The following is a 26453-nucleotide window of genomic DNA, read 5'->3' as shown; positions in this document are numbered from 1 at the left end:
CCACTTGCACTTTTCGGTAATATGGTTGCAGGACAGTTAGTGGTTAGAGAGAATTTTTGACAAGCCTTACAGTCACTTAAACCATTTCTTATGAGAGAGCCAGCATTCAAACAAAACAGCTTGCAATTAAAGCAATACACAGCATCTTTTGTTTGAAAATATACAAGCTCTGTTTGCTTAACTTTCTCGTCATTTGAAAGATGATCGAAGGAATGAAAAACAGTAAAACACCTTTTTGACAGGAAATTTTAAATTTTCTTCATTAATATCTTGCAGACCATCCTTAATTACTCTTATCCTAAAATTTTCATTTGTAATATTTGGCCAGGTTCCCAGACCACTAAGATCATCAACTACTTGAAGGCCATTACCTTCCTTAGATAATTTTCTTTCTTGATAGTGATATTGGCCTGCTCTGTTTTTTTTTTTTCTGCAGTAACACTACCACAAGCTATTTCTACTAGTGAAACAGTTTCATCAGTCACTAGTTCTTGCTTGCACAAAATGCACGATTCTTCAGCATTATCAGCTGATCTAGCTTTAGTAACACTATGTTCTTTCATATCACACTGTATATTCACAAAAACATTGCCAGTTTGGTTAAGAAATTCTTTTAATGAAGCCTTTTACTGCAATTGCTCTTTTAGGATGTCACCCCAATATTTTCTTTTTTTGGCTCCTGACTAAAAGTAATGATCCATTCTACACTCTTGCATAAACCAAATCACAGACTCCAATAGCACTAGAAATAGGCACATGGGCTGTGTTTGCATTCCACACCTGACTGGGATGCTGAACCAAGATACCATAAACATTAGGCCCTGTACCTGAACATGTCCAGTCCATGGAGTGGCAGTGGTAATGCTAAACCACAAGACAGCCATAAGGGTTGAGGGCTGTCACTGCAGGCTACCTGTCAATCTCAGCCTTCACACCACACTCTACATAACATTGTGACAAAAAGCTGTACACCACTGGTTGATGATATCAAATATTTCTGGTATTTTTGCACAAGCTGGTGGCTGATTGGGAAATAATGGAAATCTGTACTGTCATAGGCTCACATGGAGAATGTCTACCATGGTATTCATCAAAGCTATCCAGTTCAAGGGAAATTAGAATGAACAATGAAGGTGCACTTGACAGTGGAACTAGTCTGAATGGAGCTTATTAACATTCTAAATTTGAAGAATTTGTTTATTTTTTTTAACAGGAAACCAGACTATAGGTTAAGTAAGGACAGATTTTGACACATCATGGCAGGGCTCTCTCAAGCTTGGGGCTCCCCATGATGGTGGTTCTTATGGTAGCCTTAAACCAGCCATGCACCTGAAGTTACTTCTACATCTGTCAAGGACTCTCCATCCAAAATAACATGCCATGTCTTCCTTGACTAAAAAAATCCTCAATCTAGTCATAAATTTCATTTGATACCCCATATTACCAGATTTTCAGTAATAAGTGTAGGTGTGGTACTGGATCACATGCTATTCAAAAGTCAAGAAATACTGCATTTTCCTGACTGCCTCGGTCTGTGGGTTTCACAGTGTAATGTGAGAAACGCAAGACCTGGGTTTTGCAAAACCATTGTTTTTAGAATCTGTGTTCATTGGCATAGAGGAAGGAATTCTACTTGAGATACCTCATTATATTTGAGCTCAGAATATGTTTTAATATTCTGCTACAAATGATGTCAGAGATACTGGATGGTAGTTTTGCAGATCTCTTCTGGTACCCTTCATATAGGTAAGTCTGACCTGTGCTTTCTTCCAACCACTGAGCATGATGTTTTACTTATAGGATCTATGGTAGATTATGATAAAAAGAAAGGCTAATTCAGCCACAAATTTAGCACAGAGTTTCATCAGAATACCATTGGGCACTGGAGCTTTGTTCAGTTTTAGTGATTACAGCTGTTTCTCAACACCACTGACAGTAATATCTATATTACTCATTTTTGCAGTGATGTGAAAATTAAACTGAAATAATATTCATAATTTTCCTTTGTAAAGGAACATTTGAAAATGGAGTTTAGCATTTCTGTTTTTGCTTTGCTACCCCCAATTACATTTTCTGTCTCGTCCATGAGTCTCTAGACATTAACTTTGGTACCAATAATAGCCATAAGTATGGTCAGAATTTCTGTGGGTTTTTTGAGAGGAATTCTGGTAAGATCCTGCAAAGGTAGTAATTGAAGGATTAATGCATGGACCTTTTGGGAGCCAAATGTGTTCCATTCAGTATCTCTGGATCATTAATCCTATGCTTTGTTTTACACCTGTTATGTAGTAGTCTCTGTTTCTTTAGAAGTTGCTTTACAGTACCTGTATATCGTACCTCCCATGATATGTGTCTAATAGGTACACATCTGTCCAGTCCATGGGGAACTATACTTTTAAACTTGAACCACACATGTTCTGTATGCTCCTTTCCAGAGCTATACATTCCAAGTTTCGCAAAGGGATATGACACTGCTGCTTTGTTATATAGTTTTCAGAACATTTAAATCGTTCTACTTCTTTTAGTTGATCTTTGCACTTTGGTAATCATTGCTACTACATCTTCTTGATCACTAATACCAGTTTCATTGTGGACAACCACAAAGAGACACCATTGCCCACCACTTTACAAAACAATAGTTATCCCAGTTGATTGTTGTATGATAAAAAGTCTGCCTTGATGATGACAGTATGATAGGAAAACTTGTGTAACAGCCAATTGAGATTTTCTGTGCAGTTTTTGGTTACACGTGGGGGTGAGTATGGTGGTTGATAGAAAGATCCAATTATACATTTATTGTTGTGGCCTGTAAAAAGTATTTTCTTCTTGCTGTGACTGTGGTTCTTTGATTGCTGTGGGAAAAGTCTCATCAAACTAGAAAACATGGAATATTAGTTCCCTTTATTACAGAAATTAATGAAAAATTTACTTGACTTTGACACAGTTGCTCTTGACCTCAGTGTGAAGGTGGTGCTATACTGAGAGAGAAGGCGTGTCTTTGGAAGTGTTTCCCATAGGTTGTTACAGATTGTGGTGAGCCCTCACTAATGTCTGCAGTATTAATTTGTGTTGCCAACTTTGGTGTGGCACTGCGATCTCTAGATTTTACCACATTCCTCCTCCCCCCCCCCCCCCCCAAAACCACGTTCACACTGTTATTGTGTAGAGCAGATGCACATGTTGACAGTGGGGGGGGGGGGGGGGTAGAGGACTGCATGGGGGTGCAGATGATGAGGCAGGGAGGGTAACTATGGCTGATGGTGGCTCCTTGCTCATACCCCGGTATCTACTGTGCAGGAATCCTGAAACATCAGATGCAGGGTGCACGCCTGCATCCTGAGACACAAGCATTGTGGTCGGCTGGACAGTGAGGGGATGTTCTGAGGTGGTGTGGATGACATTCCAGGGATGGCATGTCCCTGGACATTGGTATGGGCAGTTGGGCTGGAGCTGGCACCGGTGCCGTCAGTGGCGGCAGTGTACCGATCTCCGTGGGTACCACCATGAAAAGTGCCATCCATGACTGGCACAGAGACGGCTGTAGTTGCAGATGAGGATCCCAGCAATGTGCTGGGTCTTCAGACAAAGATTGTGTGGGAGAACGACTGACATACTCGTATGCATGGCACAGTTGGTTTTGTTGGCTTCACAGTAGCCCAGCAGACCCATGGACAGCATAAGACAAATGTCCAATATCTTTGGTAATGACTCCACACTTCCAATGCTGTTGCATGCCAAAGAGTTTGTAAAATACTTCAATCTGTGGCTGAAACTTTGTCTGACATTGTGGAGTGACTTGTTTTTGCGGCATCTGCAGGAGATGTGACAGGATACGGCATTTACAGCTGTGTAACAGTTCTGACGGCAACTTCTCGTCATGTGGCAAAGAGTGGTAAGAGGACAGAAAAATTTTCAGTACCTGATCCCATGTGTGGGGGGAACAAAGTTTCTCCATATGACCTTTGAATATTTTGACAAACCATTCAGCTTCACCATTAGACTGTGAGTGAAATGGTGTTGTGTGTGCCACTGGTGGCACAGCATTGTTGGAAATCAGCTGATGTGATTTGTGGTCCATTATCAGAGATAGTGACCTCAGGAAGACCTTAAAGACAAAAAATAGAAGACAAAGCCAATACTGCACCTGCTGTAGTGGTGCATGTCATGGGGACAACAAAAGGAAACTTACTGTGAGCACCTACACTAAAGGCCGCGTCACCTAGGACAGCACTTCCATGCATAGAGATGGAGCAGAAAGGAAGCATTGGGGGGGGGGGGGGGGGGATGAGAACTACACATGCATGGCAGCAGAGAGGGGGCAAACAAAGTCCATGTTGTCGAACTGCGTTGCTGCGGACAACTGTCAGGCTTGTTTGCCTATGGTATAGTGTAGGGTATGTTCAACTCTATGAGGGGAATGATAAATATTAAAAACAATTTCAATCAATGTCAGGCTCATTTGCCTATGGTACATTGTATAATACATTCAGATCTATGAGGGGAATAACAAATATTAAAACCAAAAGTCTACATTGTAATACCATCGTCACTTCTATATGAGTCTGTTTCCGAATAATCTGACTGTAAATTTACAATGATAGGTTCAAAGCTTATATCCATCATCACTTCCCTGTCAACTTCTTCTTCCTGAACCTCTTTAGCATCTGCACAGACTGTGCCAATGCTAAAGTTTGGATGTCGTCTATTGCCTCATGCCCAAGCGATTCAATGTATGTCATAGCCTTAAAACCATCTGCCCAACTTAATTCCATGGGGCTACACTGGCAGTGGCGTGAGGGTAAATGCAAAACTATGTGACCCCATTCACATGCAAGGTAGTCAAGTTTGTATGTTCTGTCAGGTGACTTGTATAAATTAACAGGCTGCAGGAGATCGGCACTAGTCTGGGTTATATTTGCTTAATATTTTTATTTTTAAGCCAGGAAAAAAATCCACTTTTCTGGTGTTTGTACTTGGTGTTTACTCCGTAACAGTTGAATTTAAACTGGCAATGACCGACTTCGAAGTAAAGGTATGACAAGAATTGTGAATTACGTCACGAAACTGACAGCATTCATTTCCGAATGGTAGTCACTGCTGTTTTTCTTACACATAAATACAAGTTTATTCCCAGAAACAAAACCAGAAGAAGAGTCAGCATGCAGAATAATTATATGAGGACCAATTCCTATGAGAACTTTAAAACTGCAAGTACTCATTTTCTAGCAGATCTTCCTGGAATGATTCTAACTGACACATGTTTCATCACAGTAATACACTATTGAACCACCTCCTTCTCTTGTATTGTGAATCCTTATGTGGGATATAATTGGTGCTGCACCTATGACACTTCTTTGAACTAAAGACTCTCTTCTTAACATATCTGGAACCAACGTCTTTTAAAATTCTTCACATTGATGAAGCTCTTACCATTGAAACCTGCATAACTGTAACACGTTTTTGTGATGTTGGCCATTCATCATTCACATGGAGCACTTTTTTAAGTTGTTGTTAAAACTATCCATTGATGTTACAGGTTCCTTGTGATTTTGATACTTTTGAGGTGACACAAAACCAACTTTTTCTATGGTTCCTACAGCTCTGACACTTTCGTTTACAGTTCTCTTGCTGACACCATATGGTTCTGGAGTCTGCTCATGTGTTTTCAGATATCAACAGAAAGAAATCTGCTTTCAAATTCACATTTGAAGAAGTTATAAATACGGTAAATAATCCCCCTTGCCTGGTTGTGAAGCACTTCACATTCATTGTCGTCACCTGACTTTACTTTTAATCATACTTAAACATTTACATCTACACATACACAGCTATACTGCTGCAAGAAAAAAAAAGGGAAAAAAAACTGACAGTTGATTGAAAAATTTGGTTGTTGCAAAGTGCGGCAACAGTGCAGCATGTAGGAGCGAGAGTCTCACTCTCTCGCTGTAACTCTCTGCTAGCCACTCGGAAAGAGAATGTATATTATTGGCTACCAGTGGCTAGTGGAGGGGTATGTGCAGAATGGCTGAAAATCGAGCTGCCTTCTTTCATGATGTGAACAATAACAAACATCACATGTTCCAGAATTGATCCACAAAATATATGAATGTGCTGCCACAGTCCATACAGATGTGGCCACTCAGAAAAGAATTGCAACAGAGCTGACTTATTTTCTGCACAAACTTCTCAACAAGTGGTCATTAGCTGAATCTGAGCATCCATGCCCTGCCATATACAATGATGGTGCGCGAGTTGATTCATGCAAACTGTGCGACAATGACCTTTGTGCAATAAAGACAGAACTTCCTGCTGTAGGGATGGATGAATCACAACCCATGTGTCATGATTCTGCATATGCAATAGCATAACACCTGATCATGTGAAAAGTGTGTGAAGGTGCGAAAAATCGTATAGCACCAGTGGGTAGGGAATTTCTTTCAAACAGTGTGGCCACCCATGGCACATGTATTGCAAAAGAATTTGAAGAGCTCTGTCAGAACCAGTTGCCATTGCACCACACCAAATGTCAACAGGAAAATTCTGAAGACCTTCAGTATCCTGAGAATCAATTTGAAAACATGATTCCTCATATGAATCAAGTGCTGTGTAAGTACTGACCAGTAATGAACACAACATGTCAGCCTTGAATGGCATGCAGTGGTCCTGTACGACAACTCATACTGATAATTAGACAATATCAGAGCTCAGCATTCCAGTTTTTGTGCTGTGCAAGGTGGGACAGGCTTGGCAGAATTGAACAAGACCATCAGAGGCTAATAATATGCCAGCAGATTGAACGTCTGGTGAAGTTTTGTAATACCATAGATGACAACAAGTGCCTCTTTTGCATGTTGACTTTAGCTACACTGCACTTTGGTAGGAGTTTTTGAGGCAAAAGCAATTAAGTGAATCAAACATCTATAACTTGACAGTACCACTTTCGATTGCTGAAATGCAGACTGGCATTCCTTGGACAACACAAAAGCAACATTTTTCTGATTCAGCTGGTTAAGCAGAGCAGCAATTTGCACAATATTAGGAATAAATTTTGTGTAGTAGGTGAGCTTTGCCTTGCGTTATTGGGGCTCCTTAATGTTATGTGGTGCTGGCAGAAGCCAAGGACAATGTACTGGGTGTGTACCCTGTGCATTTATTATAAGACCTAAATAGTTCAGTTCTTCCTGGAAGAAGGAGCACTTTTCCTTGTTGCACTTTAAGCCAGCAACAGAAAGAACTTGACACAAATAGTGTAAATTTGGTAAACGTTTAGCAGGAGTAACGTCCAGACAGTTACTATGAGAAGGGACTTTTGCTATTAACTGTTCCAGGAACCTCTGAAAAAGTGCAGGAGCTGAAACACTTCCAGATGATAACCTTCAAAACTGAAACAAACCTGAGTGAGTGTTTATCACAAAGTACTGCTTGGACTGTTCGTCCAGCAGTAACTGTACATATGCCTCTCACAAATCTGTTTTTGAAAAATGTCTGCCCTGTCCCAGTCTCTCCATCAGTTCCTCCAGACATGGAAGAGGAAAAGAATCCATGACAGTTTGTGGGTTTACTGTTGCCTTAAAATCACCACATAAAGATAAACCATCTGAAGGCTTTTTCACAATAATCAAGGGTGCTGTCCATTACCTAGCTGAAATTGATTGGACAACCCCATTGCCATGCATGTTTGCAATTCATGACCAACATGCTCACGTAATTAATAGGAAACAGGTCTTATGTGAAAAAATCATGGCTGTGCATTGTCCTTCACAGTGGTGTGCACTTCAAAGCATTTTTCCCTTCATTTACCTGGTTCAAAGAGTTCCTTGTACTTACTACACAAGTCAGAAACATTAGTGTGAGCCACACATCATTTTTAGTGCATAAGTTGAAAAAATCAAATAAATGTAACCCAATATGTTTGCACTACTTTTAGACTTGAGTACATGAAAAGAAACACACTTTGTCACTCTCTAGAAAGTTTATGGTGAACTACACAAGCCAGGAATTGGAATTTCTTGTCCGTTGTAGGCAGACAAAATAGAAGTAGACTGCTGTAGCAGTGGGCTAAGGATTCTGTCATATGTGTTTTTATTTCTCAGGGAAACAGAAGCACCAGTGTCCAACTGCAACTTAGTTGTCTTATGTTCCACTTTTAAATGAACAAAACATTTGTTCACTCAGCTGTGAATTGCAGTGGAGGAATTGTGTGATGCAGAAGTGCTTGGTTTGGCTCATGCCTTAGTGTAAGGTGTCACCTGCACACTGTGAACACTTGCTGATAGTGAAGCTGTGGCCACCATTCATTACCACAATGGTGGTTGTCAGCCTTCCCCTGCCTGCTTCATAAACATAAAATTTGAATGTGACCTTCACATCCACAATGAAAGTAACTAGCATTACGGCACAATCTTTCTGATCATGCCACGAAAAACACTGAGAATACAAGAATACAATTTTCTCCCAGAGTTTTGTAACACATGTTATGTACTATGAGACTGAAAGTTTTTACTTCTGCTGTGCTTACTGTCTGTCTTATCACTATTCTTAATTACTTCAACATTATTCTGTACATGAGACTCAATGTCTGATGCACTACGAACAAAAGAAATATGTGGAGGCTCAGAATCAACCTCAGTTGAGTCCGCATTTTATTTAAATTCCACTATGGACAGATATGTTTTTAAATCAGAGTCTGATAGTTTGAGAATTGCAGTGAAAATGCATGTGTCTAACACATTCTGAGTAATAGTACCACGTAACATGATGTCACTATAATTAATTCCACATGAGCACTTAAACTTGCAGTGTCTGGTAAGACCTCTGAGTTCCTCTACCCACTTTTTGTCTGAGCAGGCTGCTGATTCAGAAGAAAAAAATTAAACAGTGCAGCAGTCATAATACTCATCTTGCAGTTCCACAAGATCATTGTATGTGAATGTCCACCTGCTTAGTTAAGCGGTTATGTGCTTTTGTACCATGCAGCAGGTCTGGGTTCGATTCCTGGCTGGGTCCGAGAATTTCTCCACTTATGGATTGGGTGCTGTGTTGTCCTCATCATCTCATCACCACCGACATGCAAGTCACCCAGTGTGGCATCACCTGAAATAAGACTTCCAATCCTGCAGCCAAACCTCCCCAGATGGGACCTTCCGGTCAACAATGCCACACAACCATTTCATTTTTTTCATTGTGTATGACTTACACAGGAACAGTTTCGGCTCACAGTTTCACTCAGAGTTGATAAACCATGGTACCAAATGGTGGACAATAAGTAAGCGTTGCACTCCATACCTGTTATTTTGTAGAAGATGAAGTACACCTCTAATTGTTCCTTGTAGTCTGACTATTATTCATCTTGGCTGTGGTATGGACAGAATTTTGGAACAGTTACTAGCAACAGTGATGCTTCTTTCTGTACTAAGGGTGTCAGTTGTCCAACAGTGAGCAGCAGGCTTTCTATCTGCCATGCCTGAAACTGTGCAAGTTTGATTAGAGACATATCCTGTGACATCTCAAACATGTTGAAAACTAGTACCCACACAGATACAAGAGAATACAATAAGTACAACAATAAAAATATGCACAACTCACACACAGGCAGGAAGATGGAGCAGATTAAGCCCAAATTATCATTGCCATTTGTTGTGAACTGATGAAACAACTTTCATCTGGCCATAACTGTGAGTTCTTTGATTGCTCTGGGAGAATTCTCATCAAACTAGAACACATGAAATATTAGCTCACTTCATTACATTAATGAATAAAAGATTTACTTAACTTTGACACAGTTCTATGTCGCAAGATTGCTGGATAATTTACAACTACCATTGACTATTAAAGCACCACCTGATGTACAGGTCAATGAACTGTTCTCTTGCTGTAAAAAAATGCAACATTTGCAAAATTACATTTCATCAGAAACTTTAATTGTCACTGTTCTGGATGATGACTGCTGTAGCTGAGGTTTCAAACTGGGAGAGCGCTTGCATGCTTGACACTACGCTGACTTCAGTGCAAGGGTGCTGCTATACTGAGAGGGAGGGTATGTCTTCTGGAGTGCCTCCTGTTGGCTGTTGTGGATTGCAGCAAGCCCTCAGTAATATCTGTGGTATCGATTTGCATTGCCAACTTTGGTGTGCCACTGCAATCTCTGGACAATACCAGTATATGACCACCTTTGATACAGAGTCCTGCCCAAACTGTCTCACATTAAGCTTCAGTTCGAATCTCAGTTGACCAGAGTTTTTTATCTGCTACAACAAATACACCACTTCCATTTTCCATTAGTCCATTTTTTTGATATGTGCTTCAATTTTCCAGCAAAATCTTACTGCTAGAAATTTCAGGTTCTAACCAGCTTTCCATTCCTGGTATCGTGCTTTTTAGGTGTGCATTAAACACTGGCTTTTGTTGCTACTGCTTTGGCAGTTGATCTCTATGATTTTAATGCTTTTGTCTGTGAGGGATGTTTGTTTGGATTTTACTCAGATACTTTGGTATCCCGTACAGGAGCATTATATGGACCAGACTGAGGGGCACTTAATCTAAAAAAAAAATCCTTTTGTGCACCCCACATACAGTCAACTATGTGGGTAACAGCCTCTATGTATAGCACAACCTGATGCATTAAACACTGGAATTTTGTTGCAAATGCTTTGGCAGTTGATCTCAATGATTTTGTCTGTGGGTGATATTTGTTTGGATCTTACACAGATATTTTGGTATCCTGAGCAAATTTGATGTAAGAGGAGATTAATTAGTGTGTAATGACAGCCAGAAAAACTTTTCTGTTGGTCATGCTTATTTTTTCAGAACAATTCCAAAAATCCTGTCAAGCTATGAGGCACATTGACACATCTTTTTTCTGAAAACAGATTGGTTTTATTCAGGATTCCAGTACACCATGTTATTCCCCACTCTTTTGTTTACAAAATCCTATTTTTCAACATAATCTCTGTTCAATGTGAGAGCCTTATGCCACTTTACTGGTAGATCTGGCATGCCCTCAAGGTATTGCTCTACTGGTCAATGTTGGAGCCAAAGTCATGCTGCATCAATAAGTTCCCCATCATTCATGTACTGCTTCCTGTGGAGTGCAGCCTTCATTGGACCAAACAAATGGAAGTCTGAAGGTGCGAGATCTGGGCTGTAGAGTAGATGAGGAAGAATAGTCCAATGAAGTTTTGTGAACCCCTGTCAAGCTTGCTGATTTTTATGAGACCTTGGATTATCATGGAGGAGGAGGAGGAGTTCATTTGCATGTTTGTGATAATGAACACACTAAAGTCCTTTCTTCAATTTCCTGAGGGTAGCACAGTATATTTCAGAGTTGAACATTGCACCATAAGGTAGGGCATCGAACAGAATAACCACTTCAGAGTCCCAGAAGAGTATCACCATGACTTTACTGGCTGAGAGCATGGGCTTTGAACTTTTTCTTTAGAGGATAGGTGATGTGGCACCACACCATGTATTGCCAATTTGTTTCCAGTTCGAAGTCATGAACCCACGTTTCATCACCAGTGATGATGTTTGGCAAGAAATTGTCACAATCAGCCTCATAACCTGCAAGCAATTCTGCATATGTGGTCTTTAATTGGTCTTTATGATCTTCCATTAAGCAGCGAGAAACCCAGTGGGCACACATTTTTGAGTACCCCAACTGGTGGACGAGTGTGTCAGTAATAGTAACAGAGATGTTCAGTTGAGCAATGAGGCGTTTGACTGTGATCTGTTGATCACCTTGAATGAGAGTATCTGCACATTCCACTACTGCAGGAGTCACAGCTGTCGGCGACGAGCTGGCATGTGGGAGATTGGTCAGGTTTGCATGATCTTGGTGCAATGTTGACAGATGCCTCATCCAATGACTCGCCATGCTTTTGTTCACTCCCAGATCTCTGACTATGAATATATATGATGCTCTGGTTTTCTCATACAATGAAGGCTTCCATGACTGGATGTTCCAGCTGCCAAGAATTCTTCTTGGTTGTATGGCTGTGGTCCATGGAACTCTTCTATCCCTGATGTTTCATCCAAAGGTACGTTGGACACCTTCAGAGGTGGTCCTGGTTATGCTGAGTCTTGCTGACGGATGAGTCAGATATCGAAGAACAGCCTAAATACCATGGCAAGTGGGCGTGGTCTGGATTTCGCGTGATAGCAGAGATAAATAAAGGCTAAAATATAACTATCGATAATAGTATGTCAAGGATAAAAACTTCTCATCGATTCTGTAGCGCCACTGCTGAGTTTCATAGCGTCTTCTTTTCTTTTAAAATTATCCCCATGTTTCTATATTTCGATGGCTTCTTTGTATAGCCATGGATAATAGTTCATCATAGTACATAAAACTTCAGTTTTCGAAAATTTCGCTATGTGACCACCAAATTAAAGAGTATGTTCTGCAACATCTGACTTATTTGTTTTCCCTAGTTGGCAAAGACATTTATGTTCCTTCAATCTTGTATTCACACTTCTCTCTGTAGTTCCAATGTAGACCCTACCACATGTACACTGAATCGTCCACAACAGAAAAGATCTGTAATTAAAAGTCTAGTGGACAGAGCTAAAAGGATTTGTGCGCCGGAATACCTGGACGCTGAGTTAAAACATCTAAAGCAGGCTTTTGAGAAGAATGGGTACTCTAGTAAGGAAATTAATAGAGTTTTGCGACTGAATAACAGGAGGCCTAAGGAAAATGATAGGATACAACAATGGAAGATCATGGTTTCTCTACCCTTCATCAAATTGGCAAGATTTTAAAGAAACCTAACATTCGACCTATGTTCAGACCAACTAAGAAAATAGGCCAAGCACATCGTCCCGTTAAGGATAAATGTCCCCCTCTGTCTGCAAGTGGTAGGGTTGACATTGGAACTTCAAAGAAAAGTGTGAATACATAGCTGAAGGAACATAAAAGTCTTTGCCGACTAGGGAAAACAGACGAGTCAGCCGGGGCGGAACATGCTCTTCAGTCGGCCGACCACGTAGTGAAATTTTCAGAAACTGAAGTTTTATGTACAATGATGAACTATTATCCATGGCTATATAGAGAAGCCATCAAAGTTTAGAAACATGGGGATAATTTTAACAGAAAAGAATAAGGTATGAAACTCAGCAATGTATGGACAGTGGTGCTACAGAATCAATGAGAAGTTTTTATCCTTGACATACTATGACCAATAGTTATATTTCATCCTTGACAAAGTTTATCTCTGCTATCACATGAAATCCAGACCACACCCACTTGCTACGGTGTTTAGGCCGTTCTTTGATGTCCGACCCGTCAGTCAGCAAGACTCAGCACAACCAGGAGCACCTCCGAAGATGTCCAACGTAGCTTTGGACAAAATGTCAGGGATATAAGATTTCCATGGACGACTGCTCTGGTTTTCTGCTAAAAAAAATTCAATGACAACTCTCTGCTTGGAATGCACTTCTGTTACAGACTCTATTTTGAAGGTTATGTATAGCGCTGCCACGTATCAAAACTTCATGAAACCATAGGGGCTAAAGTGGGAATATTCCATGATGTCCCACAACAAAATCCACATTTTTTCAACTGAAATTGGATGAAACAAAACTGTGTTTCATTACTTACTGAATGCCTCTTGTAGGTTAGCTAAACTAGATAAAGGATTTGACTTCATGAAAACAACTTGGAAAGATCTATACTCTACTATTTCCTATCAGGAGAATAGTCTGTTGCATAAAAATAATTATTTGGCATGATGATGTTTTGAGCAAAGCCTGGTAGGTAACAGTGTGCATACTACTTTCCAGAAAATATTGCTGAAAGAAAAAGACTTTTTATGTAAACTGTTATAAAGAATTTTAGATATTAGTATCATTTTAGCATCATGAAGTTAGTCTTGTATGGAAAATAGCCACCAGTTATGAGAACCAGATAGTGGTACCTTCATGGTGTTAATTCGGTTATTGGCTAAATATGACCCATTCTTAAGAGAATAAACAATTTATGCTAAAAGTGTTCTGAGAAACATGAAAAGATAGTGCATTATTTATCTTGGAGAGCACAGAATGAACTTTTATCTTTGTGTGAGGATAAATATCAGGGGAAAAGTAGAAGAAAGGCAGAAAGCTCTGTTATTTTTTTCATCTTTTTTCCCCCCTCATTTGTCAGTGACACTACTCCAGATGTGTCTAAGACCAAACAGTATATTTCAATTTTTTGGTATGTTTTTTCAATAAAGAGGAAAATATAAGGGGCAATAAAAAAGTTTCCATTTGAGGCCATTGCTGCAGTGTGTATGCAAAGTAGAATGACTCCATTGTGAATATATAAGCACCAACTTGTAGGTAAGGGATTAGTGTGACATTTGTGTCTTTCTGACATGCATGTGGTAACTGTTGAAACATGAACTATGGTGGTGTTATTGCCAAATGCATTCAGACAGAACCAACATGCTGTTATTCCTTTCTTGGTTGCCAAAGGACAAACATTGGTAGACATTAATTGGAGATTGTTAAATGTGTATGGGACAGCAAGTCTGTTAAAAACCACCATTGTGGAACGGTGCATCAAATTCTGTGCTGATCAATTATTTTTTGAAGTTTGAAACAGATTTTAGAGGGACATTTTAGACCTTATAAATGTAAGAAGTTTGATTCTACAGTCAAAAGTATTTCTCTTGATACTGAAATGAGAAATATTAAAGCTTTTTTGATTGCCATAGGTAAGGATGTAAGAACTCTCTGTCCTGAGTTCTTAAGCAGAGCCAAAGAAATGGATTCTGAAATTGGGATTCAGGCTTCTTTTTCAAAAAGGGAGAGGAACAGAAAGGAAGGTTTTCTTTGATGAATCTCATAGGGTAGTAGAGGAGGAGCTGCCACTCTCCCGCAAGAAACTGAAGAACAGTAATTTTAAAAAGTGGTTTTTGACGTAATTATAGACATGATTGTTCTCAGGTGGATTCTGGATATGAGGAAATGAGATACATTTGTGCAAACTGTGAAGACATTCTCAGAATAAGTACAACTTTAGATGATGGTGACATGTTAAAGAAATTAATTAGAACTTTTCCTGATGGTCTGAGTGATAATGCTATCAAAGAATTGTGAATTTTAAGTGAGTGAGTGTAGCTACTTTCTGGATTTGACAAAGACAACAAAAACTAAGGGCTTTCATCTCTTCTTATAAATGAAATTTGTAAATTGAAGTTTCCTGAACTCTGTGTTGCGCTCAGGATTTTCAGTACCCTACCTGTGACTGTTGCTTTATGTGAGGGAGCATTAAGTAAATTAGCATTGATTAAAAATCATTATAGGTCAACTAAATCATCTGGCACTGTTATCAATAGAACATAAACTTGTTTTTAAAATGAGATTAGGTGATGTGGTGGATAACTTCATCAACTACAAGAATAGAAGATTCAGTGTTCCACCTACAGTTGTCTATAATTGTTCAGCTGACACTGAGAATTTCAGCCAGGCTTTTTAAATCAAGATAATGAAGTATGCTGCAGAGGTTTCTCATTAAATATTAGGTTTTTTCTTTTAGTAGCTGTTATTATTGTGTATACTAATATTTGTATCTGTTAAGATTTGGCACATTCAGTTGCTAAATAAATTTTTGACAATGCATTGTACAGGCAGCATTTATTTACTGATTAAATGTAAAACAACATAAGGAGAATCAATATTTGTGATAATTAACTCCTATGGGCTGAGGCGGCTTGGAGAGCTCTCAAAAAACGTTATCTAGGGGCCCACAAAACCTATGGGTGGCCCTGCATCCAGAATTACGGATGTGAAAGTATATGCTCATAAATCCTTTGTTCTTGAATGTGGCTTGGTGAGATTTCTCGTTCTTAAGTATCAGTAAGGGGGGGGGGGGGGGGGTAGGACTGGTGCATAGGAGTACGAGATTGGAATAATAGAGAATTGTGAAGGTGGTTCGATGAATCCTCTGTCAGGCACTTAAATGTGATTTGCAGAGTATCCATATAGATGTAGATGTGACACAGTTGTAGACATGTGCATCAGGAATTGCCCCCCTCCCCTCGAGCCTCCACTGCCCCCCCCCCCCCCTTCCGTCCCACAAAGTACCATAAAGGAGGACCAATGACACGCATGCTGGTAGTATCTCCATGTCTGGATCACTGCTGATTGTTATGGTGCACCACCAGCCCTTGACTAGTGTGCACCATACAGAAATGGTGTCCTCAGCAGCTGCATATTGTGGCAGGAATCAAATTTGGTGACTCAACCCCCAAGGCTAGACCCCATAACCAGGACTGATCAGCACTGAGGGCTGAGCCAACTGATGTTAATAGGACAGCCTGAGCAGAAGCAGGATAGTACATAGCTTGTGACCAAGGAGCATTTTGGCCAGACTGAAATCCCTGAAGGAATTCAAAAAGCACTTCAAGGCATCTTCCTCAGAATAGTCCATGTCATACTTCTTCATTTGAACATTGAACTTGCATAAGAGCCATTCTGCCTCTCCTTTAGGTTGGGAGTGGAACAGAGGAGCAGTGACATGATGAATGCCTTGATGATAACAGAAATCATGGAAGAACTGAGTCTTAAACTGTGAACTGTTGTCCATCACAAATCATAAGGCAATCCTTCAATAGAATAATTTTGGAGAGGGCCTGAATCATAGCTGCAACTGACATTGAAGGACAATGTATAATGTACAGAAACTGCAAGAAAGCATCAACAACCAACAACCAGTAAGAATTTAGGAAGGGAACCATGAAATCAACATGGATGCTTTCCTATGGACGCTGTGGTGCAGGCCATAGACAGTGTGTCACCCATGATGCTGCCTGTTGTGTAGCATGCAGAGACCAGGTTGCAACAAGACACACAATGTCACTGTCAATGCCACACCAAAACACATGTTGATGAGCCAATGACTTGGTATGAGAGACCCCCAAGCACCTCCCACTGTAGGGTGGCTGTGATCACAATCCTGGATGACAGCCCATCCATAGCTAAGAGTCCACCACCATCAAATACCGAACAGTGGTGACAGATGGCAAAATAGTTATGTAAAGGATCAGAAGCGCTCCCTGGATGCCTCTCTCCCCAACCATTCTGAACGAGATGAACCATGTGATGCAAAACCTGATCAACAGATGTGATCCAGGAGCCCATAACAGGAAACCCTTTCATAGTATGTTGTGCCTCAAGTGAAAACAAAGGAGCTCATCCTGATCAAAAGTATGATCTGGTCCCATCAGAAGCTGGGACATCACATTGGTGTTGGCATGCTGTGCGGTAGGAGAAATCGTAGGGGAAAAATTTATTTCATAGTTCTAGTGAGACAGAAACAATACACAGTGCAGGAGAGGATTAAAAAATGAAACCAAGGGCTTGTGGTGAGTAATGCAGTGGAACTTAGATCCATACAAGAACACATGACACTTTTTGAGGGCATAGACGATAGCAAACACTTCCTTTCTAACTTGGCAGTAGTGCTCTTCAGCAGAGTTTAGCATTTTTTATGCGTAAGATACAAACATTTGGAACTATCGCCATAGTGATGTGTAGGAACAACCCTGCGCCCATACTTAGAGGCATTTGTAGCCAAGACTAGACCAGGTGGTGACAAGATGGAAGGTAGCCAAACAAGGAGAAGAATGTAATTTGGATTTCAGATGTGTAAATTTGTGCTTGCAGGCCAGTGAGCACAGAAAAGCACCATTATTGTGGAGCAACTTGTGGAGGGTATGAGCCAAAAGGGTCTGACCTGTTATAAATTTGTGATGGTAGGTAATTTTCTGGTCCCTGTCAAGTCTGGCCAACAACTCGTCCTGACAGAAAATACTAGGTGCCAATGATAGATTGAGCATAAACGGAAACTTTTAGGTTGTTTCAGAGTTGAAAACCCCTGCCAGGTTATACTCCTGGGACGTAGACTCAGCCAAAAGTTGGAAATGGTGTGAAGCAAGACTTATCTGACCAAATGGCTTTCTTTCATTGCTCCTTAGTCCAGGTTTTATGGCACCAAACTTCACTGTTATAGGTATTTGAATAACTGATGAATGGTTTTGGGATTCCAACTCACACTGCAATTCCCAGCTTGTTTTGTTTTGGTGCTTACAGTGTTCATAAGTGCAAAATTTAGTTCTGCAGTGACTTCTGCAGCTGACATCATGTCATTTTTCATCACAATCCTTTTCAATGACCATCTGTCATGATTACTCAACACACTCTTTCATCCATGCTATGACTGAGTGCATGATGCTTTTCTGTTTTCCCTGTGTGTGGCATAAATCTGTAATGCAATGCCTCTTGAAACACCAAACACTTAATCTCTCTTGGTTAAGGAAGTGCGCACCATATGAGCACCAACTGTCTGCTCACATTTGAGTTGAATTACCTCTGACTTAATGCAATCACAGCTACACAAAACACTGTTCTGTGTGCGGCCCCTCCTGCTGGAGGTTTTAGTCCTCGGGCATGGGTGTTTGTGTTGTTCTTCATAATTTAGTCTGAGTTAGTTTAAGTAGTGTGTAAGTCCAGGGACCGATGACCTCAGCAGTTTTGTCCCTTAAAAATACACACACACACACACACACACACACACACACACACACACAACACAACACAACACAACACAACACAACACAACACAATGTTTAAATAGTTCACAGCACATCATTGAAGTACTGAGAATTTTTAGGAGGCAGCACATTTTGTTAAACTGATGTTTACACAACTGTTCATTAGTTTTATTATTCAGATGCAGTCTGTGTGCATCGTGGGAGCTGGGGCCGCTGGTCTGTGTGCAGCAAGACTTTTGAGTGCCGCTCATGGCTTCAACATAGTGGTTTTTGAGCAGTCTACAACAGTTGGTGGCACTTGGCGATACACCGATGACCCAGCTGTGGATCCACATTCCAGTATGTACTGCAACCTAAGGTAATAATCTTAGAAATCTTTGGGAACAATATCATTATTTGCTCTCTCTCTCTCTCTCTCTCTCTCTCTCTCTCTCTCTCTCTGTGTGTGTGTGTGGGGGGGGGGGGGGGGGGGGAGGATCATCTATTACAGCATGTGACATTCATTAATAATAACTTACTTTGAGGAATAAGAAGCAGAGTCCTTAACATAAAATATCTGATACTTGCTGTAACTTTGTGTTATGATGATGTTAACATTCACTTGGGAACCGAAAATCAGTTATCTTAGTTTTCTGAGATCCCATTCCTATGTCATTTTTACTCCCTTGCATTCTTCAAGACAGCCAGCAACTTACAAGTAGTGAATAACAATACCAATTTTTCCTTTTCTGCCAGAACTCTAGAAATTTGGATTCACCTGATGTAACATCTTACTTGTCCTAGAGTGACATCTCTCAGTTTCCTCACTGCTTCAATTTACAGTGAATCTGTGACAATTCAGACAGCCTGTATACTCTCCTTTCATCTTCTGACTGTCAATGTCTCACAGTATATCTTCTTATTTATCCATCTATCCATATGTACATAAATACCACAAACATACATAAATCTATATCCATCCATTAAATCCATCCATCCATCCATCCATCCATCCATCCATCCATCCATCCATCATATTATGTAGCCTCCATGAAGACAGATAACAATCAGGAATGTGGTATGAGTCCAGATACACATTAATAGATAGAGAAGCAAGTCTTAGAAAATTAATCTGTACACTTTATTAACAATAAACTATCACTGTATTGCATTTCACCAGTTAAATATAACCTAATAAATGAGGAGTAATGTCACTACTTTGAAATAAGCTGCTACTTCCCTCATTATGTTAAACAGCTTCTGTTTATATTCTGTTGTTATTTTAATATTTACTTGATTACATTAGTATTTTTCAAAGAGAAAGTGATCTTCAACTATTACAACAAAGGCCTCATTACAATATACTACTAGTTGTCATGCAGCTTTGCAATGAACAGTGCTACTCACTACGTAACAGAAATGTTCAGTCCTTGAAGCTAGATGATAATATAATTTGTACAATTTGCTGAGTGGGTACATTAATTTTTTTTTAAATTGATATGTATTTGACTTTTTTTGTTTTATTTTTGATGAGAACATCTTTAAGACTTTTATACCTATGTACATGACTCCACTCAGAACCCTAGACAAAAAGGTGTAAAATCTACATGAAAATTATTTATGTGTACAGTGGTTGTGCAAATTACAAATCAGCTGAAACTACTTTTTATCATGAGCAAACAAAACCATTAAATATGAGTTCAAATGTCAGAACTGTGAAGAGTCATTTGCTGACTCATTAATATGTGATGTAGGAGTGCAAAACATACTTGATTTTAACGGGTGTTAGTTAACAGGCCAATCGCTGGAAGAAATGCTGAAAATATTTATGCACATGATCTAGCAAAAGCATCAGGTACTCAGTTGCAAAAAAAGTTAAAATTTCAGGAGAATGCTCACCAAGAGTCACTCTCCTCAGAATCAGAATTGTCAGTATTTGCTGCTGCTTTCAGGCCAGCAAGGGCCATATAAGGAAAACAGCCACTCTTATTATAATGTTACAGCATGTCCTGTGCCCTGACTGTTTATTTATATGCCTTATTATATATTAGTTAAGCACCATGACTAATTGCAATATGTATGGGTGGTACTAAACAGGAGACTTCATTGGCTGCACTGTGGTATTTCCGGAATACATCCTGAAATTATGCTCTCTTCTTTTGGTAACAGAAAGCTACTTATGACTTCATTTAGCAAGCAGAAGGTTCCAATCAAACATATGTTTGTTATAGAAACAATGTACAAACAAGTATTGTGTACAAACTTAATGGTGGAAATACTGGTAGTAATAAGTAAATTTACGGATGGCACCTTTTCTATTTTGGGGTTCACAATTTGAGATACAGTAAATATTATTTCACAAGATACACCTTTCAAAACCTTAAACAGCTTGTACACTCAATTTCCCACACTGTTTATGGCAGGTCAAGGATGAGCTAATAGTTTTGAAGCCCATATTAACTTAAAACCAACAGAAGCATCTAAATATCATAGAGCCAGATAGTTACAGTTCACATCAAAGATGAAATTAACATTTTGAAAAATGAATGAAACAGAGAGTCCAGTAACTAATAATTTTCAGTAGTTGGGCTCAGTACTGGTGATAATTACAAATAAAAACCTCAATGAGTTTTTAAGACATTGTGTCAACTTTAAGGCAATTGTATATTCTCAGTTACTAATACGAACACATCAATATCAAGACCAGACAGGCTCAAAGTACAATCAACAAATATGAACTCGTCTAAAAGAAGTCATTTACTTGTGGCATCACTTAAAAAGCATGTAGCAGCAGTTTATTAGCTTCCTATACACTTGGGGAAATTCTGCTTAGAACCTTGTTTAGCACACTACGTGTTGGAACATCCTTGATTGTGACAGAAGATGAATCACAATATTGAACAGTTAAGGGTATTTCACACATAAATCCAGATGGTGCATATCAACCATAATCATTCACATCAAAGATTCTCAGTGAAACACAATGTAATTACAAATAGTAAAAGAGGTATTGACAATAATATATGCAATTTAGAAGTTCCATGTGTACTTATATAGCAACAAGTTCACTTTGACCACAGGTTAAAGTAACCAGAGAAGACAGGTCAACATCTACGTCTATGTACTCCACAAGCAACCATACAACGTGTAGCACACGACACCCTGTACCACTACTACTGATTTCCTTTCCTGTTCTACTGCCAAATAGGGCAAATGAAAAAAGGCTGCCTATATGCCTCAGTGCAAGCCCTAATTTCTTATATCTTCATGGTCCTTATGCACAATGTAAGGTGAGAGTAGAATCATTTTGCGGTCACCTTTAGATGCCAGTTCTCTAAATTTTGTCAATAGTGCTCCTCAAAAAGAACATTTCCTTCCATCCACGGATTCCCATTTAAGTTCCTGAAGCATCTCTGTAACACTTACATGTTGTTTGAACCCAGTGGTAACAAATCTAGCAACCCACCTCTGAATTGTTTCATTGTCTTCTTTTACTCTGACCTGGTATGGATCCCAAACACTTGAGCAGTACTCAAGAATAGGTCGCACCAGTGTCCTATATGTGGTCCTGTACAAATGGACCACACCCTCCTAAATTCTTCCATTAAACTAAAGTCAACTATTCACCTTCCCTACCACAGTCTTCACATGCTTGTTCCATCTCATAGTGCTTTGCAATGTTACACCCAGGTATTTAAATAACATGACCATTTCAAGCAGGACACTACTAATGCTTTATCTGAAAATTATGGATTTGTTTTAGCCACTCATTCACATTAACTTACATTTTTCTGCATTTAGAGCTAGCTGCCATTCATCACATCAACTAGAAAGTTTGTCAAAGCCAGTTTGTTTCCTCCTTCGACACATTACCACACACCACAGCAAACAACTGCAGATTGCTGCTCACCCTGTCTACCAAATCATTTATGTATATAGAGAACAACTGCAATCCTATCACACTTCCTCCTGCAGGCACTCCTGATGATATCTTGGTCTGTGATCAACACTCACCATCGAGGGCAATGTACTGTGTTCTATAACTTAAGAAGTCTTCAAGCCACTCATATATCTGCGAATCTATTCCATATGCTCATACCTTCATTAAGAGCCTGCAGTGGGGCACCGTGTCAAATGCTTTCTGGAAATATGGAATCTGCCTGTTGTCCTTCACCCATAGTTTGCAGTCCATCTTATGATGAAAGGGAAAGGTGAGTTTCACACACATTATGCTTTCTAAAACCATGCTGATTCATGGACATAAGCCCCTGAGTCTCAAGAAAATTTATTGTATTTGAACTGAGAATGTGTTCAAGGATTTTGCAGCAAACTGAAATTAGAAATATTGGTCTGTTATTTTGTGGATCCATTCTTTTAGCCTTCTTATATATACACTCCTGGAAATGGAAAAAAGAACACATTGACACCGGTGTGTCAGACCCAACATACTTGCTCCGGACACTGCGAGAGGGCTGTACAAGCAATGATCACACGCACGGCACAGCGGACACACCAGGAACCGTGGTGTTGGCCGTCGAATGGCGCTAGCTGCGCAGCGTTTGTGCACCTCCGCTGTCAGTGCCAGCCAGTTTGCCGTGGCATACGGAGCTCCATCGCAGTCTTTAATACTGGTAGCATGCCGCGACAGCATGGACGTGAACCGTATGTGCAGTTGACGGACTTTGAGCGAGGGCGTATAGTGGGCATGCGGGAGGCCGGGTGGACGTACCGCCGAATTGCTCAACACGTGGGGCGTGAGGTCTCCACAGTACATCGATGTTGTCGCCAGTGGTCGGCGGAAGGTGCACGTGCCCGTCGACCTGGGACCGGACCGCAGCGACACACGGTTGCACGCCAAGACCGTAGGATCCTACGCAGTGCCGTAGGGGACCGCACCGCCACTTCCCAGCAAATTAGGGACACTGTTGCTCCTGGGGTAGCGGCGAGGACCATTTGCAACCGTCTCCATGAAGCTGGGCTACGGTCCCCACACTGTTAGGCTGTCTTCCGCTCACGCCCCCAACATCGTGCAGCCCGCCTCCAGTGGTGTCGCGACAGGCGTGAATGGAGGGACGAATGGAGACGTGTCGTCTTCAGCAATGAGAGTAACTTCTGCCTTGGTGCCAATGATGGTCGTATGCGTGTTTGGCGCCATGCAGGTGAGCGCCACAATCAGGACTGCATACGACCGAGGCACACAGGGCCAACACCTGGCATCATGGTGTGGGGAGCGATCTCCTACACTGGCCGTACACCTCTGGTGATCGTCAAGGGGACACTGAATAGTGCACGGTACATCCAAACCGTCATCGAACCCATCGTTCTACCATTCCTAGACCGGCAAGGGAACTTGCTGTTCCAACAGGACAATGCACATCCGCATGTATCCCGTGTCACCCAACATGCTCTAGAAGGTGTAAGTCAACTACCCTGGCCAGCAAGATCTCCGCATCTGTCCCCCATTGAGCATGTTTGGGACTGGATGAAGCGTCGTCTCACGCGGTCTGCACGTCCAGCACGAACGCTGGTCCAACTGAGGCGCCAGGTGGAAATGGCATGGCAAGCCGTTCCACAGGACTACATCCAGCATCTCTACGATCGTCTCCATGGGAGAATAACAACCTGCATTGCTGCGAAAGGTGGATATACACTGTACTAGCGCCGACATTGCGCAAGCTCTGTTGCCTGTGTCTATGTGCCTGTGGTTCTGTCAGTGTGATCATGTGATGTATCTGACCCCAGGAATGTGTCAATAAAGTTTCCCCTTCCTGGGACAATGAATTCACGGTGTTCTTATTTCAATTTCCAGGAGTGTAGTAGTCACCTGGGCTTTTTTCCAGTGGCTTGGGACTTTCCACGGGGCAAGAGATTTGCAATAAATGCAAGCCATGTAAGGGGCCAATGCTGTACAATACTCTTTGTAAAGTTGAACTGGGATTCCATCTGGACCTGGTGACTTACTTGCTTTCAGATCTTTCAGTTGTTTCTCTATGCCAAGAATGCTTATTACTATGCATTCATATGGGTGTTTGTCCGATGGTCAAATGATGGTATGTTTGTATGATTGACCTGCATGAACAATTTCTTGGGCATGAAATTTAAATCTTCAGGCACTGGACAGAAACTCAGACCCATGTAGCAATTTTACATAGCACCCTCGGGTTCTCTGCCAGATCTTCTGCTGAGGTATGATAGTGGTAGTTGTTGTATGCTTTGCACATAAATCTTTTCACAGATGCACGAATCTCTTCTAACCTTTGCTTGTTGTCATTTGTACATTCTCTTTTGAAATGCTTTCACTCAGTTAATACTCAGCAAAAATCAAACCTGCATTTGGATAAGACTTCCTTAACTCTTGTGAAGAAAGGTGTGCAGTATACTGCTACATCCATTTTCAATAAGATAAGACTTGAATTCAAAAATCTTAGCAGTAATCCCTGTGCTTTCAAATCAAAACTGAAGAGTTTCCTCATGGGTCACTCCTTCTATTGTGTCAAGGAGTTGCATGAAAAATTAAGCTGATTCTTGTATTGTTGGTAGCATTTACTTAAGCTTTTGGATTGACTTTTTTCGGGTTCATAAACATTTTATTTTTATCTGTTATTACTTTTATGCTGTAATTTCATGTACTGACATGTTCCATGACCTTGGCAAGCCATGTAAGGGGCCAATGCTGTACAATACTCTTTGTAAAGTTGAACTGGGATTCCATCTGGACCTGGTGACTTACTTGCTTTCAGATCTTTCAGTTGTTTCTCTATGCCAAGAATGCTTATTACTATGCATTCATATGGGTGTTTGTCCGATGGTCAAATGATGGTATGTTTGTATGATTGACCTGCATGAACAATTTCTTGGGCATGAAATTTAAATCTTCAGGCACTGGACAGAAACTCAGACCTATGTAGCAATTTTACATAGCACCCTCGGGTTCTCTGCCAGATCTTCTGCTGAGGTATGATAGTGGTAGTTGTTGTATGCTTTGCACATAAATCTTTTCACAGATGCACGAATCTCTTCTAACCTTTGCTTGTTGTCATTTGTACATTCTCTTTTGAAATGCTTTCACTCAGTTAATACTCAGCAAAAATCAAACCTGCATTTGGATAAGACTTCCTTAACTCTTGTGAAGAAAGGTGTGCAGTATACTGCTACATCCATTTTCAATAAGATAAGACTTGAATTCAAAAATCTTAGCAGTAATCCCTGTGCTTTCAAATCAAAACTGAAGAGTTTCCTCATGGGTCACTCCTTCTATTGTGTCAAGGAGTTGCATGAAAAATTAAGCTGATTCTTGTATTGTTGGTAGCATTTACTTAAGCTTTTGGATTGACTTTTTTCGGGTTCATAAACATTTTATTTTTATCTGTTATTACTTTTATGCTGTAATTTCATGTACTGACATGTTCCATGACCTTGGCAATTTGTTCCTCAATTTGGTCCTACAGAACTTGACATGTAAATAAATAAATAAAAAAAAAAAACAACATGCTTGCTCAGCATTTTCCAAATTTTTTATTAAACCATGGTGGGTCTTTTGCATCCTTAATAGACTTACTAGGCACATAGCCCTCCAGGACACAATTTACAATCTGCTTAAACTTTGCCCATAATTCCTCAATGTCCATCTTATTGGAACTAAGTGATGTCAGTTCACTGTCTTAAGTGAGATGCTAACAACTGCTTATTAGCTTGTTCTAGCAGAAACAATCTCGTACTCTTCTTGATTGGTTTATTAACTTTTGTAATCATAGTTGCTATAATGATGCCATGATCACTAATCTCAGTTTATATGCTGACATTGTGGAGAAGGGCTAGCCTATTTGTAGCTACATATTATATGATATTTCCATTGCATGTGGGCTGCCAAGCTAGCTGCTCAATCCAGTTTTCAGAGTGCATGTTCAAAAGTGCTTCGCATGACGGTCTGTCTGTAGCTCC

General features: G+C 40.3%; 1 protein-coding gene across 3 annotated transcripts in view; it reads left to right on the top strand.

The window, feature by feature from the left end:
- LOC126299231 (uncharacterized) overlaps positions 1-26453 on the top strand; it is a 251445-nt gene that overhangs the window by 39089 nt on the left and 185903 nt on the right. For 2 of the 3 annotated variants that reach the window (XM_049991014.1, XM_049991016.1), the window contains exon 2: positions 18713-18891. In XM_049991014.1, coding sequence (XP_049846971.1) covers positions 18713-18891 — 179 coding nt within the window. Of the gene's footprint in view, positions 1-18699; positions 18892-26453 lie in introns of all 3 variants that reach the window. The other variant, XM_049991015.1, reaches the window with a different exon arrangement.

This window comes from Schistocerca gregaria, chromosome X (assembly GCF_023897955.1).
Source record: "Schistocerca gregaria isolate iqSchGreg1 chromosome X, iqSchGreg1.2, whole genome shotgun sequence".
NCBI classification, from domain to species: Eukaryota; Metazoa; Arthropoda; class Insecta; order Orthoptera; family Acrididae; genus Schistocerca; species Schistocerca gregaria.
This window is presented reverse-complemented; position numbering and strand designations above follow the sequence as displayed.